Source organism: Bactrocera tryoni, chromosome 3 (genome assembly GCF_016617805.1).
Source record: "Bactrocera tryoni isolate S06 chromosome 3, CSIRO_BtryS06_freeze2, whole genome shotgun sequence".
NCBI classification, from domain to species: domain Eukaryota; kingdom Metazoa; phylum Arthropoda; class Insecta; order Diptera; family Tephritidae; genus Bactrocera; species Bactrocera tryoni.
The window spans coordinates 19,245,246-19,269,811 of record NC_052501.1 but is presented as its reverse complement, the minus strand read 5'-3'; the positions used below and the strand labels follow the sequence as shown (position 1 = coordinate 19,269,811).

The window sequence follows — 24,566 nt, the reverse complement described above, 5'->3', positions numbered from 1 at the left end:
AAGATTCCTACAAAAACGCTTATATCTCCGAAACTACTTACACAATCAGCTTCCCAGAAAATTTTCAAATGTACATATGGATGTATGTACTTATGTTCATTCGATATATTTGAAACTTACAATTGGTTAATCTACCAAAATAACCAAAAGTGTTTATTTTTATAATGCAGAATCGCTTAGCTCTTTTGAATTAGTAATTAAACAAACAAGGAAACACTTGAGTAAGCAAACTTTTCAAATGTCACACACATACATACATACATACATACATTCATACGTATACGCACGTATTCCCTTGATTATGGTTTATTGCTGGGCACTTAATGTATATTAATTGCAATAGAACTGCTGAAATGCCATTGGCGTTATGTCACACAAACAATTTACTATACAAAAACAAAAACAAAGTTGTACTGAGTAACAATTATCGCACGTAAAAAGTCCCAACATAAAATATGTATGACGAAAAATTACTCGGCCACTTGCTATTAAATTCCAAAATTTAATATGCCAAATTAGTAGCCACCACCCGAAATATTTTGTTTGTCAATTCACTACAATTCCACTGATATTCAAATCACTAATTATGCTTTAAATGCTTTAAATACATTTTTATTTGCTCGTTAAGCAATTATGTGTATAAAACTGTTCACAAACTGCTTGAGCGCTCGGCGGGGGAAGGTGTGTCGGCATTGGACATGTTCAGCATTAAAATTTTTCTTTTTTCTATTCTAACTACTCAAATATATACAGACTGTATTCTGTCTACTATTTTTATTGCTTCGCCAGTTGCAGAACTGCTAACTTTATCAGGGATCATAAATAATGCCTCGTATGTCGTCAACAAATATGCCGCGGTTTCTAGAATAAATAGTGGCGCTCGCCTAATTGGTGAATCTAACGTTCAATTAATTTTGTGGTTTAACTTATGGCTAATTGAGACCATAAGCGGTAAATGGACTACTATATATAAGTAAAATTATGTCATAGAAGTACGTAGAAGTGTGATAACTGTCAAAATATGTGAAGGGTTGATACTGAGGTTTTGGGAAAATATGATTAAGAGTATACTGCTCTAATGTTTAATTAAAGGATTAGGTCAATTTAGAGGTCGTAATGCACTTATTTTACTTCTTCATTGGCGTAGACACCACTTACGCGGTTGTAGCCAAGTTAACAGCAGCTCGCCAGTCGTTTTTCCTTTTCACTGTTTGGCGCCAACTGGAGATTCCAGGTGTAGCCAGGTCCTTCTCCATCTGGTCTTACCAACGGGGTGGAGGTGTTCCTCTTCTGCGTCGAATACTTTCAGAGCTGGAGTATTTTCGTCCAGTCAGACGACATAACCTAGCCAGCGTAGCCGCTTTCTCTTAATTCGCTGAACTATGTCAAAGTCGTCGTATATCTCATACAGCTCATTGTTCCATCGATTGCGGTACTCGTCGTTGTCACTTCTCTCGCGCACTCCTAAAACCGACTTATCAGATGATATTATTGTCCATGCCTCTACATCATATAGCAGCGAGGGGATGGTGCACTTGTAGAGTTTATTCTTTGTTCGTCGAGAGAAGAATTTACTTCTTAGTTGCCTATTCAATTCGAAGTAGCCCCTGTTAGCAAGAATTGTCCTGCGTTGGATTTCGTTCATAAGTAATTTTATTTAACACAAGTCGAATTTTTCTATGTTGAATCTGTGTTGATTTAGCCATGTCCGTAAATATGTATGTCTGTTCATCTGTCTGTATATATGCGGACAAATCCTACAGTTTTTAAGTCATCTCATATCCCTTTCTCCCTAAGATATCGGACTAAATAGCATATACCTGCTATACAACCTAAATCAAGTGCTTGTATCGGAAACTTTTTTATTTGACAAAATATCGTCAAGATTTGATATAGGTTATTGTCTAAATGGTGCAACCTGCAAAACTGCCATACTAACTGTACGATCGGTTACCCTCAACAAATTTTTCTGTTTCGGCACATTTTTGAGGTAGGCCCCATTTGCTGGGTTGTTGGACTGTTTCGACCATCATATTTATAAGCCCACGTCTCGTCTCAAGCGTCTCTTTTGCGTGGTTTACCCTGTGTTGCGATTCAGATCTTTTGGCAAGAGTCTAGCGTTTAATCCAAAATATTTTTATTTGATCCATAAAAGATTTTAGGTTCATCCGCCGACCCTATGTCGCCAGGGCGATGAATTTCAAGCACTGTTTCTTTAACTTTTTCGATGTTATCGTTATTTAGCAGAGGTAGATGGACTACTCGCATGAGTTTTAGATGACTTCGCGACATTCACTGACAGCTTTGTGCCACTCAATAATAAAAATTTAAATATAATAGATGGCAGCCCTTTTCAAAAATATATCCAACCATCGAATGAATATAAAGGATAATAAAGAATTATCGAATATCCAGTTGAAAGCTAAATAAGTATATATTGAAAATTTCTCTCCAAAAGGTGCTAGCTTAAATGGTGAAATACTTGAAAAAATTGCACAACTTTGAACCAGATCTCCACGGTCTTAAAGACTGCATTATTTGAATTCTTTCTAAAAACTTTTCCTGATAATGAACTATGGAATGGTGGAATGTTGTCATGCTAAAAATATTTGCAGAATACATGAATGTGCTATTTGTAGCTTCTTGTTATCAGGCTAATTTTAATAGCCCTTAGTTTAATATGGTGCTAGACAATTTATAATGTGCCATACATATGGTATATACAAGTATGTACATATATAATTATATGTTTTATATACCCATATCAGAATAATTAGGCCATTATCAAGGTTTATTTCACTTTCAGATTGCTAAAGGTATTAGTTTAAGCTTTTTATTTTCTTTTTATTACAAAAAATTCTTCTTTAAAAACCAACATTTATATGTATGTACATACTGTACACATACATATATACATACCAATTCCTTCATTGATTAAAATGTGTATACTGTCTGTATGAGTTTTGATTGAATTAACTCGAACCTTCGCATGCAATTTATTGTTATCAAAAATATTTTCCACAGCAATCAATCACCGTATATCATAAACACTATCACGCACGCCATATGTATAATAGGTAGTATAACTGTAAAAATTTTGTTTGCTTTTAGAAAATTGATTTTTATTAGCTTTTTCGATTGCGTGTTGAGTGGTTTACGCGAAATGAAATTTAACTGGAGCAGAATAGAGGTCAAGTGCACTTATGTTATGCCATAGATATTACATGTTGATATGTACTTATACCACATGTTGATATGTAAATGTATACCTGATCATATGTTGATACGCACCGGCGCATATTTCACTCTTCGTGTTTGTTCTCACATACAAACATATTTATTAGGCATGCAATGTGTGTGTGTGTGTTTACATATTTTCAATTACAAGGCTTTCCCCGCGTGTAATAAAATTCGACAAAATTTTCGTGAACTTGTGCTTAAACTGAAATTGTGTAGGCACACTATTGGTATCTCAAAAGCAACAACCAATAATGTAAACAATGCTGATTAAGTACCGGGGTGCATACCCATAACATTTAGTACATATTAAGGTGAACCATAAAATGAAATATGGAATTTATGGTTAAGAAACTTACATGCATACATATGTATGTATATAGCAGCAATGCAGTATTTTTAGCTACATTTTAAAAGAGTTCGGTGAAAATTTTATAATATTTGAACCGTTTCGGATATAGTTTTTTTTACCTTAGGGATTCTCGCAGACCATTAAATTCCCAACCAAAGGAGATCTTTTTCGATCAAAGATTCATCTAACAAAGGTCTATTATTTTTATGGGAAACTTAAGTTTTAACATTAAGTTAAAGTAAGCTTATATTTTTGTATTTTGCGGAAAGAATATGATGTTGCGGACCCGTTAAAAATGTTGTGGAAGGCCTTTGATGACCCAATTGTGGCTCAAGAAAAAGTTGATTAGTATTAGAACGAGTTCAAAGTCGGTCGAGAAATCATTCAAGTCGAACCGCACTCTGAACGACCATCAACCTCTAACGACGAGGGCTACGTCAAAGATTTAGTGCCTGAAAATCGTCGTTTGTCATTTAGAGACCTCGTTAGTAATGTTGGAATATCATTTGACTCAACCTAAACCACTTTAAACAATGTTTTGGGTCTCACGTCAAGTCTCAATTGATGCTAAAATCGCTCAATCATGTCATACTGCATTGGTTCTTCGGCACTTTTATATCAAAAACTCGAGTCATATCGTTTCGCCTGATTTGGCTCCATGCGACTTCTGGCTATTCAGCGAATTCAAAAGGTCATTGCGGGAACGCCCTTTTGATACGATTGAGAAGTTAGAAACTGAGTCTAAGAAATTTCAAAAGGCTATACCGGTTTTGAAGACTGGAAAAAGCGTTGACGAAAGTGCGTTTTATCGATTGCAGTTGAACCTTACTTACTAAGACTTGATCTTTCTGTGTCTTGCAGTCGCTCAAGAACTGGTCGTTGACCAACGTCTTTGATGATCCAGTAAGCTCATTCAGTGTCCATAGGGACAGCGCTAGATCGGAAAAAGATAGCAAAGTTATAGTCTTTGAATTAGAAAAGTATTAAGTTGTCAAAAATCTCTCATCCGCCTTTTTGTCTTTTGAATTTCGCGGCTATGTAAAAAACCTACAAAACGACGATATGCATGATTAGTTTGGATATTGCGTTCAACAGTTATAGACGTGTAAACATGGAGTTCACTAATTCGCCACAATTCGTGCTATTTTAAAGTTTTCCTGGTACTCTATAACTTCGAACTGCGGAGGAATCGTTTCGACGATTCAGAGCGGGCGAAAACGACACCATGGATAAGCCAGCCGGCGGAAGACCTGTGACGACAAATACCAATCAAATCATGGAACATGACATCGCCCAGAGGATGGGAGTTAGTTACCAAACCATTTTAAATCATCTGCAGAAAGCTGGATACACAAAAAAGCTTGATATTTGGGTGCTGCAAAAAAACCTTCTGGTCCGAATCAACGCCTGCGATATGCTGCTGAAACGGAACGAACTCGACCCATTTTTGAAGCGGATGGTGACTGGCAACAAAAATGGATCACATACGACAATATCAAGCGAAAACGGTAATGGTCGAAGGCTGGTGAATCGTCCCTAATAGTGGCCAAGTCGGGATATACGTCCAGGAAGGTATTACTGTGTGTTTGGTGGGATTGGAAGGGAATCATCCACTATGAGCTGCTCCCATTTGGCCAGACGCTTAATTCTACCATCTGCTGCGAACAACTAGACCGACCTTGCAGCAGGCGATCGACCAGAAGGGTCCAGAATTGGCCAACAGGAAGGGTGTAGTGTTCCACAATGACAACGCCAGATCACACACTTCGTTGATGACTCGTCAGAAGCTAGGGAAGCTCGGATGGGAGGTTTTATCGCATCCACCATATAGCCCGGACATAGCGAATAGTGATTACCACCTGTTCCTGTCCATGGCGAACGCCCTTGTTGGTGTAAGGTTGAACTCAAAAGAGGCTTGTGGAAAGTGGCTGTCCGAGTTCTGCACTAATAAGGAGGGGAGCTTCTACGAGGGGGGTATTATGAAGTTGCCGTCTAAATGGAAACAGGTTATCGATCGAAATGGCGCATATTTGAACTAAATTCGATCACTGTAACACTTTTTATAACGCATTGAATAAAGAGCAAAAAAGCGGAAGGGAGATATTTGACAACCTAATATTTTATAAATAAAACAAATAGAGATGATTTTCGCATCCTTCCCAAAGAGATCCCAGTTACCAACTGCAGTCTGGGACTATACTATATATTTCGCCATTTAGTATTGGGACTTGGTCTGTTCGCTAAAGTCTGCTACTTTCATGTTTTCTTCTTTTCATCTTGTTAAATATGATAGATGGATTGGTTATATGATTATGAGCGATGGGTTAGTTTAGAGCAAAAGTTTAAGCTTCTACATACTGAAGCTGACTGAGCCGAGCACTAGACGATACGTGGATTGAACAAGGAAAACTCTTTTTCACTATTCCAACCATTGAGTTCTGTGTTTAGCACTGTTAGCTTCAGCAAAGAGAAATCCTTAATTTTTTGAAAAATACGTAGTTTGTACTTAACCCAACGGAACCAAATTTATCACCTTTTTCGAATAACAAAATTTTATGAGCTTGGCAATAGTACTCAGTTTCCCATTACCAAAAACCAATCTCTTCTGAGCATTTCAACTGTATCAACTTTCATCACAATATCTCCAACTTTATTCAAACTATCGCTTGGACTCGGTAAGGTGTACCTACAGATTTCCGGTTATCAATTATACTTTTGTGTTATACTTATGTGTAAACAACCGTTAGATGAGCGGAACTATTATGTATGTACATATATATTCTTTGCTAAAGGTTATATAAAAAGAATGTCTGATATATTTGATGGCGGACGCTTATGTAGCTTTGGCTAATGTTTATTGCACTTCAAAGGAATGACAATGGAATAAATGAGCTTCGCAGATATTTTGAAGCAACAACAACAACCACACACCAAATTTGCTCAAAATGATTTGCAAGCAAGCGAAAATAAATGAATTCCAGTTTTAATTTTGATGGAATTTCATGCAACGACGTCAGCAGATAATATAGTGTCTGCGATTCTTCTGCAACAGCAAACGCTCTTTTGCCTTTCTTATTTGTTTATTGTATTTTTTTGTAAGAACGATTAATACAAAAAGCTGAAACATTCCAGTATTCAAAATTCGATTAAAAAAAGTTGTATGAAAATTAAAGCCACGCTGCTGATAAATGAGATCATAATTATTTAAGTTATTAAAGGAGTTCGCATTAGCAACGTGTTCGCCAGCAGCGAGGAGAGGGACAAACCTCTGTGCTAAAAACGCAAATGCTAAACACTAATCGATTTGGGATGCTAAAAAAAATTAAATAAAAAAAAATATTTTTAATACAAAATTAAAATTTTCTCAAACAACGCAAAAACAACCACTCAAGATCTCAGTGAACAAATTTGGCTTCGAGAATAATAATTTACATTTGTATAAAAAACGTTGGCTAATTTTTGATGCTTTATTCGCATTTACAATCAATCAAGCCATCAAACCTGTCAATTATTTGAATATTGCAGCAGTCAAACAGGTACTTGAAAAAATCAACAAAACACTTAGTGGGGCAGTGGGTAGCCGAGTCAATGATTTAATTGTTGTATTTGCAAGAAAAAAACTTATTTGCAGTTTTTTATGCTAAAGCACATGAATTCATGAGTCCACTCTCCAACTCACTATGCTAGTGCAAGTTTTGCTAATGTCAATCAAATATTGTTCTTTTTGTATATCAAAAAAACTATCCTTATTTGCTTTGAAATAATAAATAAATATTAGAATTTTTTAACTTTTATACACTAGCGACCTATTGCAGCAATGAATAATATTTTTATTGTTCTGTAGTTTATCGGTAACGTTTTAAACTGATTAAAACCAAGACAACACATTCACTTCGGCTGTACCGAATCCATAATGCTTCACAGGTGAATTTCTTATAGGTCAGTTTGTATGGCAGCAACATGCTATAGTGATCCAATCTGAACAATTGTCAAACAGATTGTAGCGCTGACTTAGACAATAGCCCATGCCAAATTCCGCGAAGAGATCTTGTCAAATAGAAGAGTTTTCCATACGAAAGCTTTATTTCGATCGGTCAGTTTGAAAAAAAAGGCAGCTCTTTGACCAGAAAAGGGCGTATGACGAATGCCGTAACGATATCTCAAAAACTGAGAGACCAGTTCTCGTGTATACTGACAGACAGTCGGAAAGACAATCATGGCTAAATCTATACAGCCAGTCCCACTGATCATTTACTTATGGTATAGACCCTGTAAAGATAACTAGCATTTCCTTCCAGAAGTTACAAACATCATGGCTTATTTCTAGATACCCCTGTGGGCAAAAAATAGTAAGACTTTCCAATTTAAATTTTGGGAGAAACCTCATTCGTCAAAATATTTTTTTCCTTGGATGGTATGACTGTCAGTGAAATCTGCCCCAAATGTTATATCAAAATAATCATTAGTGTTTAGTATGCGCTTGCCTTTCTGAAGGACATAAAGTGTATTCGGCGATTTTTATGATGAGTGAAATTATTCGACAAAGAAGCTCCATTTAATTTTGTGTGCGGAATCAAATTTATGGTGCCGAAACGTTCAGAATATTGCAAAAGACCTTCGGTGATAATTGTTTGTCGCGCGCAACTATCTTTGATTGACACAAAAGAGGGTATTCATAAAGGGTCCACGACCAGGACGGCCATCAATATCAATATCATCATCAATAAAATAAAGGAATTGGTGCTAGAGAATCGATGGTTAACAGTCAGAGACCTTCTAGCATCGTTGGAATATCGGAAGGATCAGTGAAAACCATTTTGAAAGATTATTTGTACCTAAGTAGAGTGAAAGCACGATTGGTTAGAAAATCACTAAATTTTTTCTAAAAAAAAGTGTCGCGTTGACGTCAGTGAAACAATGCTTTCCGACTATCAGAATGTCAGCAAAATTATTATTACTGGCGATGATTCTTGGATTTATGCTTACCATCCGGAAACAGATGATTAAGCGGCCAAATAGCGTGGCAAAGGTCAGCCGCAGCCGAAAAACTACGTCAACCACTCTTGATTTCTGCAACACGATATTGCAGCGCCGCATAATGCATTGATTTTTCGTGAATTTTTCGTCAAACTTTGAACCAATTACGTGCCGTAACCAACGTATTCGCCTGATTTAGTTCCGTGTGACTTCTGGCTGTTCAGCGCAGTCAAACGACCACTTCGGGAAAACCGTTTTGAGTCAATTGAAGACATTTAACGTGAATTGTTACGCGCATGGAAGGCCATTCCGGAAGTTGACTTTAACAACCGTTTCCAGAATTCCAGAATTAGAAACGTTGGCACAGTGTATTGAGGCCTAAGGGGTTTACTTTGAGGTCGATTTTGAAGAATAAATTAAGAATTTTAAAATTATGAGAAAAGTCTTTGCTAATAGTATTATACTATGTGCCGAAATCATCATATTGGCATGTCGAATCGATTCAACGACGTCTCTCTATCCATCAGTCGGACTCGGTGTATGCAAGTCGAAGAAAAATAATATTAAAATATCAAATAATGTTAATTTTTTTTATCAATTAATTACATAACGTAATAAGGTGCAACAAAAAGTAAAGGTATTTCACCTTAATTTAAACGCTTTGTACCATAACATGGCCTAAATAAGTCTTCGAATTTTTAGCGAATTTCATTTGATGACGTCAATAGCATGTGAGTCGACCTCCAGCAGTTCCTAAGAACGGGTAAATTTGTTAGTAAACATGCATTTCGTAAAATTGGAATTCCACTTTTACAGACATACATATGTATATAGAAAGACGTACTATGCAAATATGTATAAACATTTAGATATGTATATATGTACATACACCTTTCTAACTAATAGAAAAAATATTTTATTTTTAGTTTATTTTACAAGTTCACTGAATCACCACTAAGTGCTTACATACATACATATATATATGTACATATATGCTGCGAATGCGTACAATTTAAAACAAACATATTCTTAACCGCGTCGATTGCAATGACGTTTAAGTCTAATAGTCATACATCTTCGACCCTTGCAATATCAAACTGGCATGTATTCGTCACCCGGCAACTACACTAGGCATACGTAATAGTTACTCATGTTATTGATAAGTTGATAACTACTGTGAGCATTTTTTGCAATTATTAGTCCTAAGTAAATATTAGTATGTGTTCTGAAAAATGCATAATTCTCTCTCTCACATACATACATATATGTTTCTTCACGTTTCTTCTCTCTCATATATATACATATATATTTAAATACTCATACAAACATCATATTTATATTTTTAAAGAACTCAGCTCTTTACTCAGTGATTACTTGAAGTGTCATAATTAGCTCTTATCATTTATATAAAACAATAATTATAATTTTTTAGTATCTGATAAGCAGTCACTTAGTTATTATGATATGTGCAATAGCTGGAGCATAAACAACTTTTTATGCAAATTAAATGTTTGTGGAATATTAAAAAATGTGAAAATATTTTAATACCATAAGCGAAGGAATTTTTACTGCACTTACTTACTTAAAAAATTGTTTGCTGAATTTTTAATCTAATTTTTGAAGATAACCAAAGATTATTTGTTGTAAACAACTTGTTATTGTTTATAACGAAGGTTGGCCAAAATGTATGTACAAACAAAATTCCAGTAGAATAATAGTAAAATAGCAGTAGTTTTTACTTTTATTTATATTACAAATAACCGTTATCTTACTTTATTATCAACAACTCACTGCTCTATGTGGCATGAATTGCAAATTAAAAAGTTTTCATTCATTGTTAGCGCCACATTCTGAGAGGGCAATTTTAGTTAAATTTATAAATGAAAAAATTACCAGGTATCTGCAAACATTTCCGAATTTTTTATGACGCTCACCATTTCATTAATTTTAACACCTTAAATACAAATAATTGCAATTCGAAAAGTCAGTAATTTCAATGAAATATCGAGTTAAGTGTGGGAAATACATTTTCGTGGAGATCAAATTAACAATTTTATTGATTTTATGAATCATTACTATGTTATTCGCCTGTGTAGCCGCAGCTACACATTATGCTATATATTTGCTATATTTATATAAATGATGACATTCACTAAAAATTTATCCAATAATCAAATATACAATAGCAACCAGTATTCCGCGAAAATATGGCAAAAAAAACAAAAAATATGTCATAAAAACAATAAATTCGTTACATGCATAACTAATTGTAATCCAAAAGAGGTGTGAAGAGAGCGCTGCTGATTTGCTTACTCATCTTGCTTGGCGCTTAACAGTCCATTTGAGCTTACAGGTGTGCCACCCCCAACGCGTAGGCAGCCTTATTTGTTATTTTTTGTGAAGCACAATTAACATTTTTGCGGCAAAAAGATTTTTTTTATATCTTTTTCGCAATAACCGTACATTTTGTGAGACCTAAAAATGCTAATAATTTACGATTTATGACCACTGAGTAGTATTTGCGGAATATTAATTGTTTGTTACGAAAAAAACAAAAAATAAAATTAATTGTAAAAAATAATAAAATAAAAAATTATTGAATTTAAAAAATTAAATTAAATAAAACAAATACAATAAATAAAAATAGTAAAAAAAATTAAATAACATAAAAAAAATGAATGAAAAATATCAAAATGAATTTGTAATAAAAATTAACAATAAAAAAGTAGGAAAAAAATGTCAAAATAAAATAAAAAAATTTCTTTGCCTGATTTGAGCTGCGAACCACCGCCTTCATTTTCATGCTGTTGAGCTCACAAATGTACAAACAAATTATTATTACCTGTGAGTCAACAATAACAACTCTGTGCTTTACATACTCTGGTTAAATAAAAAATGTTCTCACTGCCGCTCTGTTAACACAGCAAATGTTAACTGCAGCATTAAACCAGAAAATGTTAACATACTGCTATTCATTTAACATTGTTTACTCATTTCCGATCGCTCACAAGTGGCGCACAAATGCTCACATCATTTTATTTTTTGTTACAATTTACTTTTCACTTTTTCTGCCAAACATTTCTGTTACTCATGCAAACACGTAGCTATATATGTGCGTATGTATGTATGTATGAATGGCGGTGTTTTTTTTTATTTTTGGTTGAGTGGGGCGCGTTTGCATTAGTTTGCGTTTTGTATTTACTTTGCGCCAACTTTTCTTGCGCTGCAAATTCGCTACTGAATTCAGTTGATATCGAGCCGCGATCGCAGTTGGTACGCGAAAAAGTTGGAGACTCGCGAAATACAATTTTGGAGTAAAATTTGAAAAATTTATAATAAAAATATTTTTTGGCGCGCTTAAGAAAAATTCGATAATAAATAAATATTACATTTAAAGATAAGTGAATACGAAAAGCGTTATTTACTGAAAGTAAATTTGTGAAATCGCGTATATTAAAACGTTTCAAAGAAATTTGGCAAAAAGTTAGTATTCATTGTGACTGCATTATGTATTGAAAAAATGTATTAAAATTAAAAAATATACTTAATATTAAAAAATATGTTTAATACTAAAAAATATTTTTATATTAAAAAAAATATGCTTAAAATATTATGTGTTTGCTTGCAGCATAATATGGTGAATAATAATTTTGTCTGAACGTTTTTTTTTTAACTACAAAACTTGGAAATTAACAAAAAAGAGTGTGGCCTTTATTTAAGCCATAAGTAAGACAGTGTTTTGGAATTTTTCAAAAAGAAATGAGAGTAAAATATGTACTTAGAAATATAAATAATATTTTTTGCATTACATACATGAAAAATCGATTAAGCAAATGTTTCGCAATTGTTCTTTTTTTGTTTTAACTTATAGAAAGTAGATAAATAAATGTAAATTGAAGCAAATCTTAGTAAATTTTTTTTTATCTAAATAAATAAATTAAAAAAATAAATCGAAAATATTTTAATTTTAATAAATTAATAAATTAAAGTTGAAGAAAAAATTATTCAAGTTTGAAAACTTTTTAACGGTTTTATTGCAATTAGGCTGAATTTTGAATATATTAATTTTAAAAAATTAAAAAAATTTAATAAATGTAAAATTCAAAGCTGAAAAAAAATTGCTTGATGTTTGAAAACTATCCAACGGTTTTATTATAATTCAGGCGGCACTTTATATCAAAAAGGTTATGAAAGGTAGACAAATAAATTAAAAAAAGAGTCCAAAAATAATACGTGGAGATTGCAAGCCACACATTTTCTTCAAATTTCATATACCACAAAATTTGTATATAAAAAGTCATGCGCTTAACTTTAAATATCAAATTTTTTGATTCGGTTTCAAATGCAAATATGAAATTAAGTCCCTTATATACATACATATATATATATACGTATATACATACATATGTGGCTGAAATAGGAAGGCAGTACAATTTCTTCGCTGGTTGCAAATATGTACTCTTATATACATTATATCACCCTTGAATTGTGAACGATTTGCTTAAAAAAGATGAAATCTGCTTAAGCGTAAAGAAAGTAACAAAAGCTTATGCCAACATTATAGATATAATGTGATATTTACAGAAGATTATTACTTTGAATGCTTGTCAAATAACAGGACTAATATAGACAAAAATAAATAAATTTTCTCCACTTCCGCTTAAATAGCTGAAAATAAATCATCTTCATTTAATGAAACATTTTTCCGTCTCAAAAATACCAAAGTAATAAATAAGACTTACGCTTTTTCGCTTCACTCTTAAGTCAATGGCTGCATACTGTACACACATGCCTGATAGTAAACTCGACAATTCTGCTTGGTCAACAAAGAATTGCAGCGAACTTACCCATAAATATTCACACTCACATATCCACATATAAATATGAGACAGAGAGCGCAATTAGAGCCATATGTATGTATGTACATGCATACTAACGGCATTCGTTGTGTTGTCCCTGACATTGCATTGCAACATGTTTTTGGCAGCTCATTCCCTAACAATAGCCATAATTATAGTAAATCTGTTAATTCGCATATTTTATTTGCAACACATACAAACATATGTAAATATACATATACATACATATATAAGAAAATATGTGTGCAGCTAAGTCAAATAAAAGATCATTGTCCCTAGAAGTATAGACGTTACAATGCTGTATGCAAAAAATTGCAAAAACACCAAAAAAGTATGAAAATGTTGGCGACAGTGTCGACGTAAACATAGCAACCACAACAAAGCAAAATTTTCGAACGTTGAAAATTATAATTAGTTTCCTCGAAAAGTAATCTTGTGCTGGAATATTTTCATGGGCTGTGAAATTGGAAAATTGTTAAATGTTTTGGTTTTGGCAAACTATTATGGTTCCTCGAAATGTGGCAGTGTCACTTAAACGAAAATCGATTCACATTTTTGCAAGCTTTGCGCCTTCATGAAATTCAAAAAATAAATAATGGCTGAAACAGCATGAAAATAAAGTAAACAATGTAAAAAATAAAAATAAAATAATTGTATGTAGATTATCTTGCAAATATTTCAATTTATTGGCAATTTGCTACGTTGCATGTCCAAAGGTCGCTTTAAGTCCATTAAAAATTTTTTGTTATGTAATCAATATTAACAAATTATTTTTTATATTTTTTTTATTTTCGAATTTTTTCACTCAATGCCAAAATAATTAAAATTTAAATTTTTTTGATATGGTGATTTTCAAATATGACAAATAGACATCTTATCAAATATTCGGCGAAAAATAAGAATTCAGCAATCTTAACATATTACCGGATCCCATCTGATCAAATTTTAACCGAACAAAAAAAAAAACATTTTCAGTAATCACAAATCGTTATCGCCTACAAACTCGGCTCCTTTTTGAAACAATACAAACTTGAATACGCTTAGACCAATTTTCCATATACTTATGATAAACCACGGCAGTGATAGCCTTCAGTGCCTTTAGCGAATTTGGCTTTTTTCATCTTCGGGTAATTGTATGCGCCATTTGCTAGATTGCTGGACAGTTTCGTCGCGATATTCATAAACCAAGTAACATCGCGTTAGATAAATGCTGGGCCCCCAGTTACGTTTCCAACACCTTTTTTCTGATCTTAAAATTATGATAAAAACTTGCTTTGCCGAAGAGTCACTTATTAACTATATAAAGAGTGTGATATATATACAATAGTATATATAACATATTATTATAAATATTGCATTTGATCCAGTTAAAACCATTAATAAGCAGATTTGAATCAGAATATAATTTCATCACTTACTGCACGCTTATTGTATCAAATGCGATTTTTTATCTTTATAATTGCAATTAGTGCACGAAATCATTATTCAAATTCATTATCTAATACATTATATTTATGTATGATAAGCAAGAATTTCATGGTCGATGGTACGCCTATGCGTTTGTATATTACATAGTATTAGTCACAAATATGCATAAAAAGATAGTCTAGGAAGAACACAATTAAAAAAAAAATTTCATAAAATGTGGCATGAAGAGTTCTTTAAGTAATATTTTTTTTTAATTTTCAAGTAAGCTTTCAAAAATAACTGAAGTTTTTTTATTTATTAGTCAAACAATGGAAATTTTGTATACAAATTTCATTAATTTAGTAATTTCATTCACTTTTACTAGTTTCCCTTATATTTTCAAAACAAGCAAGTACCCACCTCTCTTCAATGAGAAATCGACTTCTCATCTTCACGAAATTGGCAAACGAATCACGCCCATAATGAAGTGCAAACAAAAAGAAAGTGCAATAAAAATAGCGACAAACAATGAAAACTGAAAGTGTAACACTACTAAAATAAAGAAAAAATGAAATAAAGACTGCAAAACAAATCATATGTACATACATACATACATATGTAGTCTTGGAGGTGCCAAATAAAACAGATTTGGCAATGTCTTCCTCGAAACTAAGAGATATGAAGGGTTTTTACATGTACATATATACATATAAGTTCTAGTCAAAATAAAATTATTTTTTGCATTAAATTTAAGGTTTTATTTAGTCTTGTTAAAATTATCCGATTATGGTAAAATATCCATCGCTTTGTTTGTTAACTTTTTGGTCTTCTGAAAAAACATTTGATAATGCCACTCCCATAGAAAGCTTCATCTTTATTTGCAATAAATGCAGTGGTCAATTTTCATAGCTTCTCTTGAGGCGAATTTTCAGCAGCAACTTTTTTCGCTATAGACAGGAACAGGTAGTAATCATTTGGTGTCAGGTACGGACTATAAGATGTATACTTGAAAACCTCGCAACCAAGCTCACGAAGCTTCTAGTGAAGTACTATCGATGTATGTGGGCTGGCGTTGCATCGTCTCCGTAAACTTCACAAATTTCATTGATGGCTTACCTGGCATTCTTCCATTTGTTATACAAAAATTTCAAAATATAGCGAATTTTTTCACTACTTTCACTCATTTTTGAACAACTGTAACTTTTTTTCAACTTCTCTGAATTTAATTTTTTTTTTGTTTAAATTAAGCCCAAAGTCTCACCTTTCCAATACCGTATGGTATGACACAATGTGATTGGTAGCACTGGAGATATACGACTGCAACGACAGCTATTGACAAAATGCGAAAAAGCTTTTTCGACTACCCAATAATATCGACTTAAGACGATTACACAAAACTAATTCTTCTCGCTGCTTAAGTGTTCCACCAAAACATGAAATTTATTTCGTGTTTATATTTATCCGCGTTAATTCCGTTATTTGCTAGCAATAAATTAAATAAATTAATGTCGTGCTAATCCGCTAGCGTTGACTTAGTTGACTTTCTATTCGCCAGAGCGTCAAGCGATTCGTTTTTTATTTAATAGAAGCACCTAGAAGTAAGGCGTTGCTATCAGAATTTATAAATTGCCAATGCTGCGCTTAAATTAGACGCTGCGATGTGACAAATGCATGACTCAAGTATTATTTTCAAAACAACGCGTTTGCTTCATAACTGGAATAACTAAATTTAAAAAATCGCAAAAAATTCAAGAAAAGAAAAGGCAATAAACAAGCAAATATATTATATAAGCATAGACAAACATAATATCTGTCTGGATTTGAGCTATTGAATAGTTGTATATAAATTTCAAAACGTCTCCAGTTGCTTAAAAAGCTGTCGCGCGTGCGCAAATGCAGCCGCTGGTGATGTGTTGCCGTTCTGGTTTTGCTAATTTTTTAAATATTAGATTTTTAATTGTTTGTTTGATAAAATTATTATTTTTTTCTTGTTTTTTTCTGGTTTTATAATTTTTTTCTTACTTTTTTCTCCATTTTTTCGGTTATTTATTTTTGTTTCTTACCAGCAATGTTGTCGCGCAGCTTCTGCGCTTTAGCCAATTTCATAAAAAAAATTCTTCACTTATCTACGCAGTGTAAATCATGCAAATTAATTTCTTTCCAATTAACTTGTAGTTCATTAAAAATCGAATAATTCATGAAGATAATTTCTTATGCAAAAAATAAATATTTTTTTTTCTCCCAAAAACAACCATTTCAGCACAAACATGTTTATCGCTGACATCATTTTTGGGGCAGCTTATTTTGTTTGTTTGAACTTCAGCTTCAGTGGTCTTCAGCAAAAGCGCAAAAAAACTAAAAAAAGTTCGCAGAATGCCACATTGAACCTTTCAGTCTTGAAACCATTTCAAAGCATAATAAACGCTTCAAAAACTGTTGACAATAGCGAAAACGAAACTAAAAAATCGAAAATCAAAAATAAACAAACACAATTTTGTTGTTGTTGTTGTGTCATTTTAATTAATCGGTTTTCTGTCCAAGCCGCTGCCCTTTCTCAGCACATCTATGCTTCCCTTTCTGATTGCGAATTTTTCGAAGCGCTTTTTATCTGTCATCTAGGCAAGCAATCAGTGCGTGGCGATGTGCCTTCTCTCTACCTAGCTCTGTACGTTTGTTTGTGCGCGCAAATGTGACTTACAGGCAGACAAAATAAAATCAATAATGTGCTTGCCGTATCGACGAAACATTGCTTTCATTAGTTATTCAAGCGTATGCTCGCCTACAATACGAAAGTGTGTCTGTGAACGCTAGGCTAGGGGCTATGCCTTCGCATAATCTGGTTAGTAGACAAAATGCGATCTATCGCTAATGCTGATCGCATTAAGAACATTTTATTTTCGTTTTCTAGTTTGTTATTTTTTTGCTTTTGCGAATTTGTGTGCGTATGACAACAACACTGCCATCCTACTTAACCGGTTCGCTTTCCACGGTACTTGAGCTGTTTTTGACGTTACCCACGCACAGGCGCAAACTGCTTCAATCAGCTGTCTTATTATTATTTTCATTATACACGCATACATATGTATGTGTATACATGTGTTTGTTTTGCTGATATTTATTGGCGCTAAAGAAAATCCAGTCAAATACTCAAGCATGCGCAGCAATTAAAACTGGATAGCGTTTAAACTGGATCTCGTTTTCGTTTGCTATGCGGAAATGATAATTATTCTGAGCAATATTTGATTATGTAATCGAATTTTTTTTTTAATGGAAACACATCTTTCCACTTAACTAATTGCATATGTTGAGTGTTTTATAATAAATATTTATGTAAATTAAAGCGCCAACGAGCTTAGCAAAATTTGTGCGCGGTTGTCGGGGCGTATGAGCAACATTCACTTGACGGTAGAAAAATATTTTAAATATCTACTACATACATATGTACATACATACATACATATCGTCACTTAAAGTGCAAAATAGCGTAGCATCAAAAACAATTCGAAAAGCACTTTCAGATATAATAACCAATATATAACCATTTTATAACCACAACTCAAATTTTGTTCAATGTGAGTGGTTTCTATTATATCGTTTTTCCTTCGCCTGTAAACTTATGAAAAGTGTTGTTACGTTTTTTTGCATTTTAGGTGACGATATGTAATTTAGAATTAACAGGGAGCCAAAAAATGGAAAAATCATGTTTTCGGGAAACGTTCTTCGGATCATTCTGAACATCTTGGTCTAAGAGACTATGGTCTAAAACCGGTTTCCAGCCACCGTTTTTTAAAGCGAAGTTTTTTAGGGATTATAAATTTTTTCTGTAGTTTTTGAGATACCCAAATAAAATTTATTGCAATACATGGCTGCATTTTGATATTCTATAGATCATTTGTCGGAATCGGCCAGACTTCTCCTTAAAAATCGCTGACTTGATCAATTATGAGCGGAATAGTTAGTAACGAGAGAAATATTATGCCTAGCTTATGCCAGCTATATTCACTTACAAATCAGTAAAAGCGCGTTTTTCATGTTTTTTTTTGTTTTTGAAGAGACATTTTATTTAAGGGTGTATTCTAGTCTAAAAATAAGAAAGTAAATAAATTTTATTTTATTTGCGGAGATGTTGGCATTTTTTTGACCAGGACTTGAAATTTTAAACTTTTTTTCTCGAAATTGTCTTTTTCAAAACGATGCCCACGATTTCTCAGGTTCTACTAGACTTACCTGAAGATTTTGGACTTGTCTGTTTAATGTGAAATTGTTTTAATTTTTTAAAAATTCAAAACAGTTCAAAATAGTGGTAAAAAATTTCCTTTTGCCAGGCAGTCAGCATTTCGTGAATTTTTTTCCGTAGACCCATACATTGGGAAATCGTAGAAATGATCACGGTGATTCATTTTAAAACATTTTGGTTTCTCTCGATTCCGTAGACGGAAGGACTTACGAGAAAAGCTGTCTGTTGTTTCGTTGACTGTTTTTTTTTTGGTTTTTAAATAATTTCAAAAGCCTAAAAGTATTGTTATTATTATAGATGAATACAAACTTTGATATTTGACAAAATGGCTTTTCCAAAAAGTCTTCTTTATGAAAAAAATGTATACTTAAGAAGAGCTCAATAAATCGAAATTATTATAAAATACCATATTGTTACGATTATTGCCAAAAAAATATACATATGAGAATATCGGTCCAACCGCGTCGGAAAAATTTTCCTCACCGACTCTGAAAACTTCGCTTATAACTCAACTTCGAATTGTCGAAGAATATATTCAATTATCTTTATGTACCGGTTTTTTCAATAGGCATTTTTTAATATACCGTGATCAGTAATTTTTTTTTTCATTATATTCAGTAATGTTTACAATTCCATCATTGAAAGAGAAAGAGAAATTATTCAATTTTATTATCAAAATAACCCTTCTCCCATTAAACTTTTCATTCGCCTTTCCCATTTTGTGGCCGTAATAATGGTGCGGTAAATAAACAAAGCTGTCGATTCTGGCGCGAAGAAAATCCACAAATTAAACATTCACCTAAAAGTTTGGTTGGTTTGTAGTCTGTTGGAATCATCGGTCTATACTTCTTTCGAAATGAAGCTGGTGACACCGTGATTGTCAATGGAGAGCTTATACATCGATGATTACCAACTTTTTATGACCGAAATAGGAAGAAGTTGATATCAGGTTCCAACAAGACGTGACAGTCAGCACGTGCAACAACCGAATTCTTGTGAGAAAAATTTGGAGATTTGATTATTTTAGTAAATTGTAACTGTGTATGGCTTTCAAAAAGTTGTGATTTAAGACATTTTCTCGAGCAAAAAACAGCCTTTTCTCATATAAAAAATAAAATATTTTATTAAAATTTTTTATTTTTGCAAACATTCACTATTAACAAAGAAATTCTGAAATTTTGGAAAAAAATATTTTATACTCGGCCATTGCGACACCATTTTCGGTGACCCCTCTGATAAAAGATGCGCCCGTGTTGGCCGGACTTACACTTACAGGATCATCGAAAGTGAAAAAAATAAGTATTTTTGTTAAAATCTTTACTTAAAACTTGGACGAAGGAAAAAAACTGAAAATTAGATTTTTGGCAAAAAAATTAAAATTTCAGTGAAAATTTCGCAACATTTTTTTTTAAATAGTTGTAATCAAAATAAAATCCTTCGTCCGTCCTTCGTCTTTAAGAATTGTATCTCAAGGATTTATGTAAAATTTCATGAAGATCGGTTGAGTAGTTTTCGACTCGACTTCAAAAACACAGTTTCGAGAAAAACGCGTTTAAAGACGTTGCACTTAGCCTAGCTAGCCTCGAGTGCACAAGTTCTCAAGGCTGTATCTCCGAAACTACTACTCGGATCATCTTGAAAATTCATTACAACATTCTAGTGGGGATGTAGAATTTAATAAGACGATAAAAAAAATCGAATTTTGAAACCCGTAAACCCATGTAAACCCTTAATTTATAGTTTTCATGTGAAAAATATTGAATATACCCTTTTTTTAAATGGGTACTTTAAAAGTATGCCCGCTTTTACCAGTATACACACATAATTACATTTGACTTTCAATTTATGACAACTCTAGCTCAAGTTATCATTTTTCACAATTCAGGGCCGGCCTGTAAAATAAACAAATGCAGATAATATAAAACTTGAGAACTGAGAAAAATGCAGCAAAATTCGCAAAAGTACAAAGATTTTTCAGTATACTTGTATATGAATACATAGTATACATACATATGTATATATTTAAATGTTAATATATATTTATATATTAATATACCACACATGTTTGGTAACCCCTCTGCCTTGCATAGCGCAATAATTGCCGTCAATGTGTCTGCTGTCAACAAACGCAATTCAACACAATGAAGAAGAAAATAAATAAATAAATAGCTACCAAGCCACCAAGAAAGAAAATAAGTGCAAAAAATCGAAAAATAAATAACAAATAAATGAGCGGTTAAATGCGGTCACGAAAATAGGAAATAAAATCTTATCAGCAATGCAAAAAGTAGATCTTGCGAGTATATAGTATATGAGAATATAAGTGTGTTTAAGTACATGCTTACATATATAGTAAAAAATAATGAAAATGCATTTAAAAATAACCAAACTAACAAGTGTGCTAAAAAGTAAAACCAAGTACTTCTAAGAATATCAAACTTTTTTACTAATTTTTTTATTATTTCACTGTGTCTGAAATGAAAGTGAAACATACAAACGTATTAAGCACTTAGCTAATAGGAAATTGCGAAGCAAAACAATTGCTGCGCTCATTTGGCTTTGAAGGGCACTAGCGTCAATAACCAAGTCTTCGTTACCTGGTCACACTTTAGCAATAAGAAAGATAAATATTGTGTTAAGCTCTGTGTGAACAGTTTCCTATTTTTATAACAAGAGTGCAACTTGTTGCATGTAGTTTTTATGCACCTAACGGATGTATATTTTTTGTAAACAGGGTGATTTTTAGAGATAGAAAGCTTTCTAGACGGAAATTAGACAAACAAGCTCTTAAAATGGAGTAATTTTCTTGACATTTTTAGTCACTATTCTTCTCCTTACTCATGGTTGTGCGCTGGGTTTGGAACCCGCAATGTAAAAAACACACCCAATGAAAACTAATCAACAGTCTCGGATGAGACACCCACCTTTTAGTCATTATAGTTTGACAAATAACCATACAAAGACTGAACACAGAAAAAATGAAAAAATTCAAAATTGAAGAAATTTTATTCAGGCAAACTTTGCATTTACATATATTTTATACTTCAAGTCAATCTTCAGCGAAGTGAGTATATAAGTACGAACAATTTTTTAAAACCGACGATGACATTAAGTTTACCCACCATAGTGGACGTTGTTGAAATTGAAAGTCGCTCTCTTCTGGTTCTCTATATCAATATCATCAGTAGTGAGAAAATAGCCAAAACTCTGCATATAATAATTTTCTATTGATAACCATTTAGTTATCACTTGTTGTGAGAACTCCATTACCTGTTAAAGTGCATTTTTCAAATCTAGACGAAAGGTCTATGTATATATCATATGATCAAATTTGACTCGGACTGGTAATATTTATTATAAGTACGTCCTAAGACAACGCAAGTAAGCCAACGCTTAATCCAATATTCTAGCCAATTTAATTTAAGCGATTTTGTTTTGGTTTTGACTCATTTTGAGCACTACATTGTTGAAGAGTTTAGAAGTCATATTCATATTTTGTCTCCAGCAATGATGCGTTTGATGAATGGAGGACCCAAACAGTAAATTGTCATGCTTTTTTGCAACCACCACTGAACGTTGTTTTATAAAAGGTTCTGGTTATTTTCGTACAATTCTGGTATTGATACGCTTTATACCCAAAACATTAACCAAAAGAGTTGAGTCGTTCCATAAGTCATGTTAAGATTCTCTGCTATCTCTCTGATTCCATCATGACGATCTTACATCAATAATTTTTTATCGATTCTGTTTGAGCGCGCTGTTTAAATGAACCAGTCCGGGTCAAATTTGATCATGAATCATTAAAAGACCTTACAATATTTAAACTGTTTATGAATGGCTGAAATATTTTATTTGAAGGACTACTCAAAATTACTAGAGTAACTAAGTATTACGTAAAATATTTATTTACCGGTCAAAACTACCAAACAAGAACAAAAGAAGGAAAAGAATTAACATTCTGTTTCATAAACAATTTTTATAAATTTGTGGAAATGAATGCTTTCGGAGGATAACCCCGTTCATTCGCCATATAGCAGTACTGTTAAAACCTATTAAAAACGCTATAAATCAATAACTAAATACACCACAGACATTAAGCCATAAGTATAGCCGGAGTCAAAATTGACACCACGCACTTTTTCGGGAAATCACATATCTCGAGACCCATCCGACCAATTTCAACCAAATTTACAGTATGAAAAATCGAACTACAGCCACGCTTACTTCCTTTTATAACCAAACATTTTATAAATGGAACCACAACTGTCCATCCCCTAGGTACTGAATATGTCGGCCCAGTGCTTAAAGTTGACTTTTTACCGAAAATATCGGTCAAAGTGTGAGATATATAATTGAAATTCAGAGAGAATCCTTTGCTGATAGCAGTATGTCTGTGTGCTGCAAATGGGTTTAATCGAGACAATACTTCCCTTAGCCTCTATATACCTAATACAAAGATTTGCGAGCTTCCAGGCGGCATTATACCGCATATGTACGTATATCAGCTAATGTGTGAGTTATTTTAATTAAATCGAGAGCGCGTTATAACGGTGCATATTTGTGCTTAGAATGAATAAAATCGAGTGAAAACTCGCCCTAGACCCCATATGACTAACAAGCCTTATGTACCTCAAGGTACTTCCCTGGCTTTAATCCTTGCAAGTTTCAATAGTACACATTTTTCGGTTAAACCCGTACTTAGCTCTTCCTTACTTGTTTCTACATTATTTTCTGGTATTAAAAACTATGTCGCAGAGAAGATTACAATAAAAATAATAACAACTATAGGTAAAGAACGAAAATAAGAGATTACAAAGTTGCTGTTTCTATAAGCGTTGAATGTATTGTTGCATGTCCATATTTACTATACATATTTACTCTTGCGAATGAGCTCATCCTGAAACGGAATTGGGTTAACAGTAAAGTAATAAATTAATAAGAGAATTAAATGCGCTGGTTCAACGAATTATATGCAAACACATAAATAAGAATACGTACATATGTATATAGTATAAAATATATCAGATACTATAAACACAAATTACCTTGTAATCTTATTTAATTTTTATCTTTAAAATTTTTAATTTTTTTTTAACTCATTTCAACTTTCGCTTTCTCTTTCCAGCCTGCAGTTTAATTGTTAAAATATGAATCGAAAATTTGGTAAGGCGACCACAGCATTGAGGTTGCTCACTGCCTTCACACTACTCGGCGCAGTGGTGGCCTACGATAACACATTAGAACTAGATTTCCCTGGCCCTTATTGTGCTGCGAAGAATATTTGTTGTAAAAACAGGGAAGATGGTTGCGCTATGCCGATTTCAAGTAAGTTTTTTATATTTTTTATAAGTAAATATAGTGATTAAGGCATGAATTAGAGTTGTATTGGGTCAGAGGAGGTCATATAACAGAGGCTTTTATATAATGGGTTGTCAAAAAAGTCTTGCGGTATTTTTATTGAATTTTTTTTTTTTATGGACAACTTATACCTTCTGCT

At 33.0% G+C, this 24,566-nt stretch overlaps 1 protein-coding gene across 2 annotated transcripts in view; it reads left to right on the top strand.

Annotated features, from left to right (window-relative positions):
- The window catches only part of LOC120772781 (tubulointerstitial nephritis antigen-like), a 64,186-nt gene that overhangs the window by 36,513 nt on the left and 3,107 nt on the right, over positions 1–24,566 (top strand). The window contains exons 1-2 of one of the 2 annotated variants that reach the window (XM_040101559.1): positions 11,831–12,049; positions 24,195–24,394. In XM_040101559.1, coding sequence (XP_039957493.1) covers positions 24,217–24,394 — 178 coding nt within the window. In that variant the 5' untranslated portion in view covers positions 11,831–12,049; positions 24,195–24,216. Of the gene's footprint in view, positions 1–11,830; positions 12,050–24,194; positions 24,395–24,566 lie in introns of those variants that run through there. The other variant, XM_040101560.1, reaches the window with a different exon arrangement.